The sequence below is a fragment of the Leuciscus leuciscus genome, assembly GCF_965113295.1.
Source record: "Leuciscus leuciscus genome assembly, chromosome: 2".
Taxonomy (NCBI): domain Eukaryota; kingdom Metazoa; phylum Chordata; class Actinopteri; order Cypriniformes; family Leuciscidae; genus Leuciscus; species Leuciscus leuciscus.
Window position 1 is genome coordinate 61,768,605 of NC_138726.1, and position 18,359 is coordinate 61,786,963.

An 18,359-nucleotide genomic window follows, 5' to 3' on the forward strand; every position below is an offset into this window, starting at 1 on the left:
ACCTGCCCATGTCCAACAGCTCTTGGAGGAAACAAAGCACACGCGACACCTCACATGTTTGTGGATCCAGCCCTTGGGCGGTGCACCATTTATTAAACACAGACCATTTAGATGTGTAGAGCCGTCTCGTAGAGGGAGCTCTAGACTGTGTGATCGTGTTCACAACCCCTATTGGCAAGTCAACGGGTATCCGTTGACTATCCATACATGCAGAGACAGCGCTCTGGATGAGGATGCCAGATCGAGCCGCGGGCTTGAGAGAGAAGGTCTCTTCTCACCGGTATCGGCCAGGGGGGTGTGTCCGCCAGCCGTATTAGATCTGGGAACCACGTTTGATTCTCCCAATACGGGGCTATGAGGAGCACCGTGTGGCGCGCTTCCCTGATTCTCCCGATGACTTGTGGCAGCAGAGAGACAGGGGGAAAAGCGTAAAGCGGGCCGCTGGGCCAGGTTTGGGCCAGCGCGTCCTCGCTCTTGGAAAAGAACCGTGGGCAGTGCGCGTTGTCTTTTGACGCAAAGAGGTCGACTTCCGCTCTGCCGAAACGGCGCCACAGTGACTGGACTGTTTGGGGATGCAAAGACCACTCCCCCAGGGGAACATTGTCCCTGGACAGTCTGTCTGGACCCTCGTTCAGGAGACCCGGCACATGCGCGGCTTTCAGCGAGCGCAGTGAGTGCTGAGCCCACACAAGGAGGCGTTCCGCCAGGGCGCAGAGTGTTTTGGATCTGACACCGCCCTGACGGTTCACATAGGCTACCACTGACATGTTGTCCGTGCGGACTAGTACATGGTGGCCCTGTAGGTATGGGAGGAAGTGCTTGAGCGCTTTCTCGACCGCCAGCATCTCTAGACAGTTTATATGAAGGTGACTCTCCTGGTCTGACCAAGGGCCATAGACCGGTCTGCCCTCTAATAGCGCTCCCCAACCTAGGTTGGACGCATCTGTCGAGACAACTTTCCGGTGCGAGACAACTCCCATCGTCACTCCCGTGCGATACCATTCGGCTGCTAGCCAGGGCTGCAGGGCTGAAACACAGCCATGATCCACTCTGACTCGTAAGCGGCCGGCCGTCGAGGCTCGGTGAGGCACTCGCGCTTTCAGCCAGCGTTGAAGCGGGCGCATGCGCAGTAAGCCCAGCTGGAGCACTGCTGCAGCTGAGGCCATATGCCCCAGGACTCGCTGGAATGTCCTCAGCGGAACCTGACTGCCTGTCTGGAAAGACGCGGCGAGATGTCGAATGCGGCGCGCGCGCTGCTCTGACAATCTGGCCGTCATAGCCACCGAGTCCAGTTCTATTCCGAGCTTTGTTCAAATGTCTCAGATCTAAAATAGGTCTCAGCGCTCCGTCCTTCTTGGGTACGAGGAAGTAACGGCTGTAAAGCCCGACTCGCTCAGAGAAGGATAAACCTGTTCTATAGCCCCTTTGCGCAGCAGCTTCGCTATTTGTGCTTGAAGCAGGTGCGCTGCTTCTAAAGTCACTTTTGTCTCCGTCTGCGCTAGAAAGCGCGGGGGGCGACGAGCGAATTGAAGCGAATAGCCGTGTTATATAGTATTCAGCACCCATTCTGACGCGCCCTGAATAGCTTCCCATGCTTTTGCACGCATAGCTAGGGGTCGAATGGTCTCTGGGTTCAGATCGCCGCGCTGAGCGGGATGGGGAACCTGTATCAGAGAGGATGGGGCGGCGACGCGCCGCCAGTGCTCGAACACGGGGGCTGGAAAACAGTGCTGACTGGCTGTACAGCATATGATGGCTCGATCGCTACGGATGGAGCGCGTTTTGCTGCTAAACACCCCTGGCGCGAGAGCGGCGTGGGGGTTGTCATGTCTGAAAGTGGGTGCGCGTGCTCGTGAGCGGGCGCAGAGTTTACACTTATAACACGGCCAGTGTTTGGGAGCTTTGTAACCCGAGGTAACTGAGTGGTAGAGCAAGCAGCGGGTAGTTGTGAGCACAGGGTTGTGGGCACATTTACTACACTTGGTACTCGAGCGTGTGTCCGCTTTATGAGAGTGCGCTCTGAGCGTGTTACCATGGGGATAGTGTTTGTGTGTAGTGGTGAGCACAATTTCTACACTTATGACACCTTCGGCCAGAGCCGGAATGTTTGTGAGCTTTGGAGGATCTGCAACCCGGGGTAACTGTGTAACAGAGCGGGCAGTGGGTAGGTGTGGGCACAGAATTGTGGGCACATTCTCTACGCTTAGCACTCGAGCGGCGCATGCCCGCTATGAGAGTGCGCTCTGTGAGCGTTACCGGGGAGACCGTGTTTGTGTGTAGCAGTGAGCACGTGGGAGTGGGCACATATTCTACACTTATAACACCATTGGCGTTATAGGAAACTGATAGAGCGAATGCTTTGATGGCTCATATGTTTAGACGCTCATAAATACTCAAGCACCATCCTGTGAGCGGGAGGGTGCGAGATGCGGGTTCACTTTCTGTATGTAAGAAAGCTGCCGCGAGCTCGGAGAAGCCAGCAGAAAAAAATATATTTATCTGCCGCCAGAGTCGGATTCGAACTCGGGTCCCCCGCGCGGGAGCCTAGTGTTCTGCCACTGAGCCACAGGGGCACACATAAGCTCTTAGTTAGCGCGAGCATATGACAGAGCGTCGTGTTTCTTTTCGGCGTTTGTTTGCAGGCGCGCGTGTATTAAACAGGCTCGTTTACTGCAGTATTAGTATTTCCAGCCGCCTGAACTTTAGAGGGGACTGAGAAATATGTCAGGAACGGAGTTTAGTCCGACCTGGGTGGGACTTCCTCTTTTCGCCGGTGCTCGTGACGTCCGCTCTGATATCCCTTGAGAACGGCGCGGTTGCGCGGCTCGGACAAAGGGAGAGAGAGCGGGAAGATGTCATCATGTGCTGTGACATCGTTAGTTTGCAGACGTGCGTGTATGAAAACAGGCTCGTTTACTGCAACATAGATATTTCTAGTCGCCTGTAGCTTAGGAGGGGACTGAGAAATGGAGGTGGCCGGTAGGTGACGCGCACGACCGAGACGCGGGGTAGCTTTCTTATAACGTAAAGGAAGCCAGCCCGTGACCGCCTACTTCTGACATCCCTTGTGAGCGGCGCGTTTGCGCGGCTCGAACAGAGGGGGAGAGCGCAGGAAGGGCGAGCGTCGTCATGTTTTGCGTAGCGTTAGTTTGCAGGCGTGCGTGCATAAAAACAGGCTCGTTACTGCAATATATGTATTTCCAGTCGCCTGAGCTTAGGAGGGGACTGAGAAATATGTCAGGAATGGAGGTTAGTCCGCTAACACTCTACTCTCCTTTAGCCAGTGACGGGGGGGGTAGCTTTCTTGTAACGTAAAGGAAGCTATAGCCCGAGACCGTCCGTTTCTGACATCCCTTGTGAGCGGCGCCGTTTGCGCGGCTTGACAGAGGGGTCTGACGTCATCTGCTTCGTCCCCTGAGGCGACGGCAGTGCGGGCAATGGCCGGCCGCTGCGCGTCGGTGAAGGGCGGGGGAGAAGGAGAGAGCGAGGCTCGCGGGAGGGGCTCCGGCGAGCGCTCAGCTGTCATACCCGGCTCGCTGAACGCAGCCGCCCGGGTAGAAGGCCAGGCAGAGAGCGCAATCACAAGGCGGTCTCCGTCGCTGAGCGTGGCTCTGCACGAGCCACAGGATGAGCGAGGCATTTGAAACAACGCCTCGCGCTCTTTTAGATGCAAAGTGTGTCGCGGGGCGAGCACACAACACACACACATAGAGCAAATAAAGGATATATTCGCCGGATAGCGAAGCAGGCAGGGATAGCTGAAGGCGGCGAAGGCGGCCGGCTTCCTCAGGCAGAATCCTCGGCTTGCAAGGCGCTGGTTTCAACGGCGGCTTCCTCAGAGATCAGCGATGCCAAGAGCTTCGCTGAAGAGACAAAAATCAGTGAAAGCAGCCTCTCAGCCCATATTTATACCCTCTGCCACGCCCCGCCTCGGGCCGTGACGCGTAGGCGCGCTGCTCGCGCTCATTGGGCGTGACGTCACGCCAAGGGCTCAGTGATAGGCTGCTGCAGTTGCCGCAGAGCAGCCTATGAGCACGCTAGATTGCCTGCTCTAGGTCTGCTTGCTGCCGCACTGCGTTGACAAGATATAAAAATTAAGGATAATTTTTTGCTTCATATCTCGAGAAAAGATGACTTTACCCGTAGCGTAAGCTAAACTTACGCAATACGAGAGAACCTCTCGTAAGAGAACTCACAGTTGCAGACGATATTTCTCCTTCTTGGAGGCTCTTTTATAAAAGTCCTCTTCCAAAACGTTCAGGTGATTTGCAATGGAGAATATTACATTGTGTGATAGCCACTAATGCTTTTGTGTCCAAGCTCAACTTGAATGTTCTGCCCTTGTGTCATGTAATAGTCATGAAACGGTTTTTCTTGTTTTTATTGAATGTCCAAGGTTAGTGCCACTTTTGGCATTGCTGGAAAGAATTATTGATGGGCTGGGTTTTGAGTTTAACAAAGGACTTTTTATTTATGGCTGTAGGTATTCTAAAGTGAACAAGGATCGCTGTACTGTTGCTAATTTTATACTTGGGCAAGCAAAATTAGCTATGTGGAAGACTTGCAGACTTGCTCTGGAAGGAAGAATTGTTAAAGTTTTAACTCTGTTTACAGCACTTGTTGAATCAAGAATAAGGGCAGAATATATTTTTTTTAAACTACCGGAAATATGGGTGAATTTATGAACAAATGGTGTGTAAATAGCGGTTTGTTTGTGTTTTGTGAAGAAAACTCTTTATCTTTTGTTTGGTGAATACTTTTGAACATTTATTGTATTAATGTTGAGTGTGTATTGTAATTTTTGATTGAGTAAAGAATTTTAAACGTGTGTGTGTCTCTCTCTCTCTCTCTCTCTCTCTCTCTCTCTCCCTCCCTCCCTCCCTCCCTCTCTCCCTCCCTCCCTCTCTCCCTCCCTCTCTCCCTCTCTCCCTCCCTCCCTCCCTCTCTCCCTCCCTCTCTCCCTCTCTCCCTCCCTCCCTCCCTCCCTCCCTCCCTCTCTCCCTCCCTCTCTCTCTCTCTCCCTCCCTCCCTCCCTCCCTCCCTCCCTCTCTCCCTCCCTCCCTCCCTCCCTCCCTCTCTCCCTCCCTCCCTCCCTCCCTCCCTCCCTCCCTCCCTCTCTCCCTCCCTCCCTCCCTCCCTCTCTCCCTCCCTCTCTCCCTCTCTCCCTCCCTCTCTCCCTCCCTCCCTCCCTCCCTCTCTCCCTCCCTCCCTCCCTCCCTCCCTCTCTCCCTCCCTCCCTCTCTCCCTCCCTCCCTCTCTCCCTCCCTCCCTCTCTCCCTCCCTCCCTCCCTCTCTCCCTCCCTCCCTCCCTCTCTCCCTCCCTCTCTCTCTCTCTCCCCCTCCCTCTCTCTCTCTCCCCCTCTCTCCCTCTCTCCCTCCCTCTCTCCCTCTCTCACTAAAGCAATGATTTATGTATATTTCAGTTTCATCTGCTGAAGACCAGAGTCAGTACGCCGTAACAGAGGAAGAAACTTCAATCTGATATTAAAGAGTTAATTCTGTCCACATGTTTGAATGTTCTGTCAGCATTTATTTGTCCTTTAACATGGTTTGAAAATATTGTAGTTCGTTCTTCTTTATATAAGCTTTATATTTGTCATAACCTTGTGTTGTTAGTCTGTTAGTGAAAGCTTGACAATGATACTGTTGCTTGTTCTAGTTCGCTTGTTTAAGTAATATTAATCATACATAACATAGTTTTATTCTGTATCAATAACTGTTGAAATTATTAAAATTTATTTTAATTAATTTGTAAACCAACTATTTCAAAAACAATGTCTTAAAGTTTCAGTCATAATTTAATAATACATCTTTATATATCTAATGTCTGTAATTAAATCATTTGAAAGAATTTCATCATTCAAATTCTTTGTTGACAGTTTCCCTTTAAAGACACTCCGGGACAAAGACAATACATGTATTTGACAGCAGTTTATAACTCACTCAAACACTCAGAAAGAGTTTAGCCAGCAATACTTGCCTCTGATCAAGACTATAATCAAATTACTTTAAATAATTTAAGGTTTTTTTTTTTTTTGGCTTGACTAAGAGACTAAAAGAGAAGCATTGCGTAAAATGATATAGTAATTCCATTTTTTTTTTTTTTTTTTTTTATTTATCCAGGTAAACTGTGAGAACCACTTCTCATTTACAAACATGACCTGGCCAAGAGGCTACAGGAATAAATAGAAACATACTGTACAACTCTACACAGTCACACGCATGACACATAGAACAAGCAATTGAATTAAAAAAGGGTAGACAACTAAGAAAAAAGACAAAAAGAATAAAAAGTGTCATAATGGTTTCATTATGAAGTTCACAATAGATGTTACTCACAGTGGAAATCTGATCTGTGGTTTGTGTTTGGTGGAGGAAGATGTGAACGTTGACATGATCACGTCTGTAAATCCCAGCATTACTGGAGCACAAGTTTCACATCATCATCATCATCATCTTATTCCTCTACAGGATCAACAATAGTGTTGAGAGTATTTCTCAGAAGAGTTTCTGCTACTGTAAAACAAAGCTGATTATGCAGAAAAACAATATTCAAAGCTAAATGTTGAAAGTGTTTTGAACTTACATTAGCTGAAGATCAAAGCCAATATGCTGTTAGAGTGAATACATATAATCTTAAAGACAAGTTTGTAACTTGTTCATCTGCTAAACCTGATGCTCAACAGCATAAACACAGAAGGACGGATAATTGCTTTTACTTTGGTATGAGAAACGGTGTACGATCAAAGCTCTTCTGCAGATAACATGTGTGGCTCTTAAAAGAGCCTTTGTGTGTTGTGTTGAGCTGAGCTCGCTCTACTTCGAGCTGGTGTATTTGGTCACAGCCTTTGTGCCCTCAGACACGGCGTGTTTGGCCAGCTCTCCGGGCAGCAGCAGACGCACGGCGGTCTGGATCTCTCGAGATGTGATGGTGGAGCGCTTGTTGTAGTGAGCGAGACGAGACGCTTCACCGGCGATGCGCTCGAAGATGTCGTTGACGAAAGAGTTCATGATTCCCATCGCCTTGGAGGAGATCCCGGTGTCGGGATGAACCTGCTTCAGGACTTTGTACACGTAGATCGCATAGCTCTCCTTCCTGGACTTTCTGCGCTTCTTCCCGCCCTTGCCGGCGGTTTTAGTGACGGCCTTCTTCGAGCCCTTCTTGGGTGCGGACTTCGCTGGTTCAGGCATAATGCTTCAGTCAGAGAAACTCAATAAAGCTGAATCACTGCAGGCGGGTTTTATGCGCTGCTTTATGCTAATTTCAAAAGGGAAGAACGAGGCTCTGTGATTGTGAGTCTTTAACCCATAGAGTGACCTCATTGGCCACATTACACATTCACTGACTTGTAGGCGGACCAATCAGAAGCTTTAAAATATGAATAGCCCATCTATAAATACCATCCCCCACATCGACTCCATTCCTTTGTTTCATTTTCCCGCATTTTTTTTTCGGAATGAATAAGAAAATGTGCGAATAATTTCAGAAATCTTTAACCAGGTATCTTGTAACACAATGTATTATTACTCAATGTAAACTCCATGAATTAACTATAATTGCACAATACCGTGCTTTGAAAGATGAGTATATTCCCTTGAGACCCATAAACGTTTTGTAGTATTTTTCCATGTCACTGCATTGTTTACAGCATCAGAAACAGCATGAGATAATATAAGAAACAGATTGAAAAATTATATTTTATTCATGTTATGCTGTGTCCAGTTGTTTAAAAAAATTAAATGACAAGAAATTACATGTTTAGGCAAAAACTGGGAAGTTTCAGAATTTGTTTAATCAAACATTGTGCAAATATGATTCTCAGCTGTTATGAAATATATAATATAATGAACTGATATACCATTTTACTTCATGCACTTAATTATGCCTGTAAACATGGCCATAAATGTCATTCCCATTCAACACAATGTATCTAACTGCATCTAATTAGCATATTAATGTGTTCTTGGGGCAACATGATGACAAAAGTGCTCTGCATTCATAGGACAATCGATGTATAATTTCCTTCCCTATACACCTCGTCTCCCAAACCCCATATAGTTTTCCTGAGATGTTGATTTATGACAAACAACTTGAAAACAAGTCTGATTTAAATGAGAATTACAAAATATTAAAATTTTCCATAAGAGTGCTAAATTAATGCCAGTCATTTTTAAAGACTAAGCAGAAGTTGTAGTCATGATAAAACCTCCAAACATTTGTATCTGGGGAAAGCACTGAATTTGACTTTACATGACATCCAGGCTGAAAAACACGTGCTGTGTTAGCAATTCACAAAAATATAAAGTTCACTACAGTGAAGAATAAACTGTATTTTGAAAGACATGCATATACGAATGTAAAAACAATAATAAACTACATAAAAATGTTGCACAATGATAACGAACACTCACAACTCTTTGAAAATGTAGTTTTAACTGCAAAGCACAATCGTGAGAATAACAGTCAAACCAAGCAACGTTAAGTTTATTATTTGTATCTGCTTAATAAATCATTTATAGGTAACGTTTAAGGAAAGCACAATAATTAATATATTAAAAACATATATAATTTCACCACCTCAAACTTGTTCTTTGTGTGTAAATGTGTGTGGCTCTTAAAAGAGCCGTTGTGTTTCAATTCTCCTTCGTGAATCTCTTAACCCCCGAACCCGTACAGAGTGCGTCCCTGTCGCTTCAGCGCGTACACAACATCCATGGCGGTGACGGTCTTTCTCTTGGCGTGTTCAGTGTAAGTCACAGCATCACGAATGACGTTCTCCAGAAACACCTTCAACACACCGCGAGTCTCTTCATAGATCAGGCCAGAAATACGCTTGACGCCGCCACGTCGAGCAAGACGACGAATAGCGGGTTTAGTGATTCCCTGGATATTATCGCGAAGAACCTTTCGGTGACGCTTAGCGCCTCCTTTCCCGAGTCCTTTCCCGCCTTTTCCTCTTCCAGACATAACGACAGATACTCTTCAATTGACAGATGAAAGTAAAAGTATTCTGGAAGAGGAATTATAGTCAGCTAGCGGACCTAGTTGAAACCACATTAATGGGCGGTTCTAGTAAACGTCACCAGTTACGCATTACCAAGTCGAGGTCAGTCTTTTGATGTTTGATACTAGTGGAAATAAGTAGAATTTAAGTAATATTAATAACTATAATTTAACTACATAATATATAAAAATCCGTATAAAAAAAAATATATATATGAAGAGTTCAGATGCAAAAGCCTCTAAATGCCATTTGAAATTCTTATAGAATGATAATTTTTATCAAGCTTGTGTATTTTAAGTTAAATTTAAATATACGGGCTTGATAAAAATGATAATTCTATAAGAATTTCAGATGGCATTTAGAGGCTTTTGCATCTGAACTCTACATATATAACTATAGGGCTTCAGTCATTTTGACTAAATATTAACTAGCACAACACTAAAACCACCGTTCATTTCCTTAAATTTGCTTTTAGATTTGAGTAATACATAAAAACAGCATTTCATAAGACCACCGTGGCATATAAAGTTCCGACTTCAAAACACCATGATATGGAAATCATCTTTCATTGAGTTAATGAGGTGGCTCTTAAAAGAGCCTTTGGGTTTGTGTGACTGCTGGGGGTTTAAGCGCGCTCTCCGCGGATGCGACGGGCCAGCTGGATGTCTTTGGGCATGATGGTGACTCTCTTGGCGTGGATGGCGCACAAGTTGGTGTCCTCGAACAGACCCACTAAATAAGCCTCGCTGGACTCCTGCAGGGCCATGACAGCCGAGCTCTGGAAGCGCAGATCCGTCTTGAAATCTTGAGCGATTTCTCTCACCAGACGCTGGAAGGGCAGTTTGCGAATCAGCAGTTCAGTGGATTTCTGGTAACGGCGAATCTCTCTCAGCGCCACGGTACCGGGCCTGTAACGATGAGGCTTCTTAACGCCACCGGTAGCGGGTGCGCTCTTACGGGCGGCTTTAGTGGCCAGCTGCTTCCTCGGGGCTTTTCCTCCGGTGGACTTACGAGCGGTTTGCTTGGTTCTTGCCATTATTTAAAAGTGTTTTGATGCTGATTTAAACAAGACTGAGTAGTGCAGTCGAACACAGCGCGTATTTAAGCCCAGGGCTGCCATGCGCTCATTGGATGGCTTTGCTTCAGAGGCATTCGATTGGTTATTGTTTGGCATCTGTAAATGACAGTTGGCCAATGGCTGTTTTCAAACAAGTGACGTCAGTTTGTGGTTCCCGCCCAAACGTACTTTGCTTTTTCTGTGTATCCACGAAAATAAATTAGGTGAAATCAGTTTTAAATTTGTAAACCAAAATAGGTGATTATTAATGTTTCTTAAAAACTAATTGGACGTACAGTTTGACTTGTGAAAATAATTTAGTACAAAAAAAGTACAGATACTTATATCATCACAATATATATAACATTTATTTTTTATATCAGCTTAAATATTTTTAGCAATGCCAATAAAACTACATTTTCATAATGCCATCATTAAACCATCACAATGTGTAGTGGTTAGTTAGAAAATGCTTTACTTAAAAAAAAAAAAATATATATATATATATATAGAAATACACATGGTCCCCATATATATATATGGGGACCATGTGTATTTCTATATATATATATATAATATATATTTGGGGACCATTTATTTTTGTATGTCAGCATTGTACAATAACTATTCATGGTTACTATTCATTAAAGTCCATTCATATGCATTCTGCAACTTTATTATTTGTTTTATCGAAGGGACTTTAATAGAAAATCAAATAAAAATCAGGTAAATGAAATCACTCTTTCTTGGGGAATTGTGTGGCTCTTAAAAGAGCCTTTGGTCTGAAGAGAAGCTTCGGTCAGTCTACTTGGCCTTCGCGGGCTTCTCGGTCTTCTTGGGCAGCAGCACGGCCTGAATATTGGGCAACACACCACCCTGAGCGATGGTCACGCCACCCAGAAGCTTGTTCAGCTCCTCGTCATTGCGCACCGCCAGCTGCAGGTGTCGAGGGATGATGCGGGTCTTCTTGTTGTCCCGAGCGGCGTTTCCAGCCAACTCCAGGATCTCAGCGGTCAGATACTCGAGCACAGCGGCCAAATACACCGGAGCTCCGGCACCGACGCGCTGGGCATAGTTGCCTTTGCGAAGAAGTCTGTGAACACGGCCGACGGGGAACTGCAGTCCCGCCCTGGAAGAGCGACTCTTGGCCTTAGCGCGAGCCTTTCCACCAGTTTTACCTCTTCCGCTCATTATTAAAATCAGAAACTAAAAGAGATTAGAGAATATCCTGACGAAGTTAACGGAATGAAGAAGCTCAGTGACGGCTCATACTAGCTTTAAACGAGAGTGCCAGTCGCCCATTGGTTTACACTGTGATACGTTTTAAACCAATCACTGCACTTCCCTCAAAAACCCAACCCCCTTTTTGGAACGATCACATGTAGACAGAAGAGATTAAATCAAGTCAAGTCATCCTCATTTATATAGCGCTTTTAACAATGTAGATTGTTTCAAAGCAGCTTTACAGAGATAAACGTATAATGTTTAAACCAGATTGAATCACTGAAATGTTTGATAGAAAATTCAAATAAGTATAGGCTACAACAATGGATATTATACGCTGTTCCTACCAAAAGTGCTACACATTTCACACACTATACTTGTTCACATTGACCAGATCTGATACTGTAGAGTATTATTACCATTAATGTTATATTATAATTGTATCACTGCCATTATTGTTTGTGGGGTTGTTTGAATTGCCACGTTTCTCCAGCATTATGGTTTGTGTATAAATGTACTGTTAATCAACATCCTTGAGTCGTACTGTGAGAACTGTTTGCTTTGAAATCTAACAAGCTTTTTGGCAAATTTCAATCAAATTAAAATTATTTACTTGAGTTTTACCAATCCGAAATTTGTTGAGACACATATTTGTCTATTTGATTCCAGAATTACCAAATCATTCAGAAACATGAGTTTTGCTCTTTACTCGGAGTCAGTGGTTGGCTCTGAAAAGAGCCGTTGAGGAACAGACAGTAACGTTAGATTTATTTCTTCTTGGGAGCTGCCTTTTTAGGCTTGGCGGCTTTAGGTTTTGCAGCTTTAGGTTTCGCCGTTTTGGGTTTTGCTGCCTTTGCCTTTTTTGGGCTCTTGGCTGCTTTCTTAGGAGTCGCTGGTTTCTTGGCCTTCTTGGGGCTCTTCGTCGCCTTCTTAGCGGCGGGTTTCTTCACCTTCTTCGGGGATTTCTTAGCGGCGGGCTTCTTCACTGCTGCAGTTTTGGGCTTCTTAGCGGCAGCGGGTTTCTTGGCTGCAGGCTTCTTGGCTTTAGGAGCCGCTTTCTTCGCTGGCTTCTTCTTGGTTTCGGCTTGCTGCTTGTTGAGTTTGAAGGAGCCTGAGGCACCGGTCCCTTTGACCTGAACCAGGGTGCCTTTAGTCACCAGGCTCTTGATGGCGATCTTGACACGGGAGTTGTTCTTCTCCACATCGTATCCACCGGCAGCGAGCGCTTTCTTCAGGGCGGCGAGGGACACACCGCTCCTCTCCTTGGATGCGGACACAGCCTTGACGATGAGCTCGCCGACGCCTGGACCTGCTTTCTTGGCTTTCACAGCGGACTTCTTCTTGGGCGCTTTGGCCGGGGCGGCAGCAGCGGGGGCTGGGGCGGTTTCTGCCATCTCTCTCTCTCTCTGATCGGATCGGAAAAACTCTGTATGGTTTCAACACCGAATGAATAGCGCTCGAGCGGCGCTGCGGTCTTAAATGACACATGAGAACCTCGTAGACTCAACCTGCCCTGCTCGGTGTCTGCTGCTCGCTGACGCTTGTGTTTTCTTCTCTTAGATTTGGGGCAAAATTGGAGCTGTTAAATAGTTTGTCACAATCAAAACTAAGTGAACACCAAGCAGAGGTTCTGGGCTTTCATTAGAGACTAAAAAACGCGAAGAGGAAACGTTACTTTTGCCTTCGTCAGACCAAATCCAAGGCGAGCTTCAGCCGCGGGGAAAAGCCGTGTTCAAATCTGATGGATAGTTTTAACGGAACAGTTGATAAAAGCCTGAACGCGTAATTTGTGTGCTCAGAAAACAGTCTAAACGAGACTTCAATGAAGTCAGCATCAGTGATGAGCGTTAGGAGGCTTTCATACAGCTGTTGTATTGGGCAGCTTGAAGCACACGAACATCATCCGGAGTCTCGACTCTGTCTGTGGCCTTTATCTTCGGTTAGCAGATTATCAATATGTTATCTCATTAAACACGTTAAATAAATCGTTGATGTAGGCCAGCATCATATCACGACATAAATATTTTAATTGTAATGAAGAATTTGTGTCTACTGATTCGCCATTCATCTCTTAGGGAACCATGTGAATGGAATTTATTGCTAATTTAAAGAGACAGCACAGGTCATGATTTCCTTTTAACCACTACATGCTAATTCAACAATTGAACTGAAATGATGAGGATAATGGATTAGTGTTGAGTTAACTGGTCTCATCTGGTTTGTTACAGTTTCAACCAAATCACTGCATCTGTCTCCACTCGGATTTGTTCAGACTGTAACGAAACACATTTAATGATGTTAAAACAATTTAAACATTTTGTTTTGCTGCAGGTCTCAGTTTTGTGGAAGTTTATTCAACCTCTTATGCCTAAATTCAGGAGCTTTTCCAATTTGAAAACATCAGGGACTGAGGCCAAAATATGTAACATTAATAGAGATTATTAAATAGTGTAAAATAATATATATATATATATATATATATATATATATATATATATATATAATATATATATGCAAAAGCCTCTAAGTGCCATCTGAAAATTTCTTCTAGAATGATCATTTTTATCAAGCTTGTATATTTAAATTCAGTAATTTCACTTAAATGAAAATTTATAGATTATTAAAAATGATCATTCTAGAAGAAAATTTCTTCTCTGGTGAATACAAAATGGTCAATGTTTATGATAGTCCCTTTATTCATACTATTTGTTTTTATTAATTATTATTTATATTTTGTTATTATGTTACATGTTATTGAGTTATTTAATCATTTGTGTATGTATATTTTACTGCATGATCTATGTTTGATTATTTCCAGATGTACAATCTTTGGTGTCTCTTCTGTGCTGTAACTTAAAATGCTATGGTTTACCTAAATAAATGATCGCCTAAAAGGACCATTCATATTGTGTCTTTCTGTCATTTGCACTAAAAACATCCCTGTCTCATTTTAAGGTCCCTAACCCCTCACATAATCATGACACATCGCACTTGCACATTATCTAAGCACCCATCCCAATAACATGGATTATCAATAAGACATTATTAGTGTCCATAAGGAAGTTCAATCCATTGTTTATGGCCTGACGAGCCGCGGGAAAACCGCTACTCTGAGTGACGCGGTGCGTGAGTTTTAAAATAGTAGTTTTTAACAATCAAGCCACCCCAAATAAAAGACTGGCCCAAGCTGGCCCCCCCAGAAATAATGTCCTGGCTACTCCCCTGGCTGTAAGATTGAGTGTGTGTATTTTCCATCATGTATCTTTGACATTTGACCTCTGACCTAGCCGTTACACCAACTATGACATAATGGATAAGTCTGTTTGAACATTTCTTATTAGACCAAAGCATAAGATTTCTGTATATGTTCATTGCTCTTATACCTCTCCTTTCATTCTGCAAGTATCTTCTTTTAACATTCTTTCTCTATTTCTCACAATCTCCGTCTGTTAGATAGAATCTGTTGTCACATTCCTGTAATCAATCTCAGTTAAAACAGATTAGGATCATCCACAAATATGAACAGTTTGAAAAAGTGTCATCAAACTCCTAAAATTAAGAGGCTATTGCTGAACATTTATCAATTTGATTATGTTAAAAAAGTATGCTCCTCTGCCCTGTTTTATTGTACTTCACCATCTCTAAATACAAATACATCAAGGTGCTTTAGATTTGTGGATTATATATATATATATATATATATATATATATATATATATATATATATATATATATATATATATATATATATATATATATATATATATATATATATATATATAGTGATCGTTCTAACCTAAAAGGCTTTATTTTGTGCTTGTTAAAATAATCTTATATTACTGAAAAATTAAACGGAGTTAAAACTTAGCTAATCGTGTTAGTTTTCACCAAAAATCAACAATAACGTCAAACAATAACACTCATTTCTTAACCCTTGCTGCATTATATATTTTATGACGTAGAGTGCATTAAGGGACAAAAATGTCCACTCTAAACACTGCCATATAAAACTATTATATATTATTATATTTTTCCACTTTCACTGAGTTAAATCTTTTAACCAGCATCAGTCCTCATCATAACTACCAAATATGTATTTCATTTCAGGATTTTAACCCTTTAAATTCCAGTTTTGGTGATGATACCATACATTTGTATTCATGGGTTTCATCAGGTCCCTTTCCACAGGTGTATAAAATCAAGCACCTAGATTATGAATGCAGACTGCATTGTGCTTGATTAATACACCTGTGGAAAGGGACCTGATGAAACCCATGTATAAGAGGAAAAAACACAAATGTAATTCTTTTCCATATACTAAATGCAAAGTGAAAACCTTGGCTTTGGATTATCACAGTCTTGAATATGTCAATGATTAGCAGCAACATTATATTTGGTGCATTTTTATTTTATTTTTGTGCAATGTCAGATTAAAAAAAAAAAAAAAAATCACACATAGCGTGTTAAAGCTGCCGTCGGCAAAATTTTTTTGATCATATTCAGTGTAATCGACACTATAATCCGACAGAACAACATAAATAAGGTGGTTTTAGAAAAAAACCCGAGCTTCTAACTCCACCTGGAGCGTGTTATTTGTTTTGCAAAAATCCAGCGCTCCCGCTTCATCAGGTCCAATCAGCGCAGGGGGGTGTGATATATCTGACTGTCAATCACAGGTCGTGCACACGCCACAGATCCCCCCTCACTCGCGCACGTTAATATCACATGCACACGCCACGCCTGAAGTTCGCCTGGAGATTGCATGAAGCGTGATGGCTGAGAGAAAATCTACTAACAAGCTTCCAATTCCTCGGATATTGCTATCTATGGATAGATTAGCCAGGGCAGCCTACCTCCGAGTCCATGGTGTTGATAGATGCTGAAGAGACGGACGCAAAATCAGGTACACACGCAGTGACGCACTGACGAGCACGACCTCGATGGGAGGGTGCTCGCTGGTAGTGGGGAGGGGCATGAGAGTTGTAAACATTCAAAATTTTGGCTAATCGACCCAATCTGCCAGACTTGCCGACGGCAGCTTTAAGGACAAATTTTGATCCTATTTAAACCCATTAAAATATCAATTTTTGAACCCATTGTCATAATATCATAAAATCATAATTTCTATTCAAATACCCTGTCATTACCAAGCCTTGGGGTAAAATATTTACTTTTTACTGTTTTCCACCTGTTGGTACCATTTTTCATATAATTGACATACTGCAAACATCTGCAGTATTGCAGACATTTTTCAGATTTCTACTAGGTGACTATAACCTGTGCCTGTCTCCCTATACATCAAAATTTGCTCTAGAAACAAAGCAAAACTACAAGATCACCATGAACATGAATTTGTATTTTTCTAAATTCTATAAACATATCAAACATATACAAAACTTCAAAACAAACAATACGAAATTGGCTCGTATACTAGCGCCTGGTGGTCGGGCCTACCCCCATGGGGTCTGGCCGGGCTCAGCCCGAAGGAGCGACGCGGGACCGCCCTCCCGTGGACCCGCCCTCCCGTGGACCCACCACCTGCAGGAGAGACTGTAAGGGGCCAGTGCTTTTCTGAAACCACACTCCTTGAGAGAGGATGGACTCTTCACCACTCTGGAGTTGCCCATGGTGAGAGGTGGCGGGCTGGTGTGGGTTTGCTTATAGCCCCCCAGCTCAGCCACCATGTGTTGGAGTTCACTCCGGTGAACGAGAGGGTCGTTTCCCTGCACCTTCGGGTTGGGGATAGGTCTCTCACTGTTGTGTGAGCCTATGGGCTAAACGGCAGTGTAGAGTACCCGGCCTTCTTGGGGACTCTGGGAGTGGTGCTGGAAAGTGCTCCAACTGGTGACTCCGTCGTTCTACTGGGGGACTTCAATGCCCACGTGGGCAGCGACAGTGACACCTGGAGGGGCGTGATTTGGAGGAACGGCCCCCCTGATCTGAACCCGAGTGGTGTTCTGTTATTGGACTTCTGTGCTAGTTACAGCTTGTCCATAACGAACACCATGTTCAAGCATAAGGGTGTGCATCAGTGCACATGGCACCAGGACACCCTAAGCCGGAGGTCGATGATCGTCTTTGTGGTCGTTTCATCTGACCTCTGGCCGTATGTCTTGGACACTCGGGTGAAGAGAGGGGCGGAGCAGTCAACTGATCACCACCTGGTGGTGAGTTGGATCCGATGGCGGGGGAGGAAGCTGGACAGACTCGGCAGACCCAAATGTACTGTGAGGGTCTGTTGGGAATGTTTGGCCGAATCCCCTGTCAGAGAGATCTTCCACCTCCGGCAGAGCTTCGACCAGATCCCGAGGGAGTCTGGAGATATTGAGTCCGAGTGGACCATGTTCTCCACCTTCATTGTCAACGCGGCCACTCGGAGCTGTGGCCATAAGGTCTCTGGTGCCTATCGAGGCGGCATTCCCCGAACCCGGTGGTGGACGCCGGAAGTAAGGGATGCCGTAAAGCTGAAGAAGGAGTCCTATCGGGCCTGGCTGGCTTGTGGGACTCCTGAGGCAGCTGACGGATACTGACAGGCCAAGCGGACTGCAGCTCGGGTGGTTGTGGAGGCAAAAAATCGGGCTTGGGAGGAGTTCGGTGAGGCCATGGAGAAGGACTACCAGTCGGCCTCAAAGAGATTCTGGCAAACCGTCTGGCGCGAGAGGGAGGAGACCTCGGGGAAGACCTAGGACACGCTGGAGGGACTATGTCTCCCGGCTGGCCTGGGAACGCCTTGGTGTCCCCCCGGAAGAGCTGGAGGAAGTGTCGAGGGAGAAGGAAGTCTGGGCATCCCTGCTTAGACTGCTCCCCCCACGACCCAGCCCCCGGATAAGCGGAAGAAGATGGATGGATGGATGGATATTATGATTTTTGTCACTCGCCTAAACACCATGTATTATATTTAGGCCCTACACACACACTTTTGTCAACGCAGACATACATTGCTCTCAGACATCCACACATACTCAGAAACATAATTTTTAGATCATTGAGTCATTAAAATGCTTCATAACACAGTCAATAGTGTTCCTAGTGGAAACCAGGAAAATAACGTGCATTTCCCCCATAGGGAATAC

At 44.6% G+C, this 18,359-nt stretch overlaps 5 protein-coding genes across 5 annotated transcripts; all 5 read right to left on the minus strand.

Moving 5' to 3' along the window:
- Positions 1-6,236: 6,236 nt before the first annotated feature.
- Positions 6,237-7,552, minus strand: LOC309492522 (histone H2B-like). The gene has a single exon (XM_082161544.1). The coding sequence runs from the start codon at positions 7,189-7,191 to the stop codon at positions 6,817-6,819; it is 375 nt and encodes a 124-aa protein (XP_082017670.1). The 5' UTR covers positions 7,192-7,552; the 3' UTR covers positions 6,237-6,816.
- A 132-nt stretch (positions 7,553-7,684) lies between these two features.
- On the minus strand, positions 7,685-9,001 carry LOC309492531 (histone H4). The gene has a single exon (XM_082161553.1). The coding sequence runs from the start codon at positions 8,966-8,968 to the stop codon at positions 8,657-8,659; it is 312 nt and encodes a 103-aa protein (XP_082017679.1). The 5' UTR covers positions 8,969-9,001; the 3' UTR covers positions 7,685-8,656.
- A 611-nt stretch (positions 9,002-9,612) lies between these two features.
- Positions 9,613-10,064, minus strand: LOC309492515 (histone H3.2-like). The gene has a single exon (XM_082161538.1). It carries the CDS (start codon positions 10,039-10,041, stop codon positions 9,631-9,633), a length of 411 nt encoding a protein of 136 aa, XP_082017664.1. The 5' UTR covers positions 10,042-10,064; the 3' UTR covers positions 9,613-9,630.
- A 609-nt stretch (positions 10,065-10,673) lies between these two features.
- LOC309492520 (histone H2A-like) lies at positions 10,674-11,408 on the minus strand. The gene has a single exon (XM_082161542.1). It carries the CDS (start codon positions 11,251-11,253, stop codon positions 10,867-10,869), a length of 387 nt encoding a protein of 128 aa, XP_082017668.1. The 5' UTR covers positions 11,254-11,408; the 3' UTR covers positions 10,674-10,866.
- Positions 11,409-11,996: 588 nt separating this feature from the next.
- Positions 11,997-12,744, minus strand: LOC309492502 (histone H1-like). The gene has a single exon (XM_082161520.1). It carries the CDS (start codon positions 12,678-12,680, stop codon positions 12,054-12,056), a length of 627 nt encoding a protein of 208 aa, XP_082017646.1. The 5' UTR covers positions 12,681-12,744; the 3' UTR covers positions 11,997-12,053.
- Positions 12,745-18,359: the final 5,615 nt, after the last annotated feature.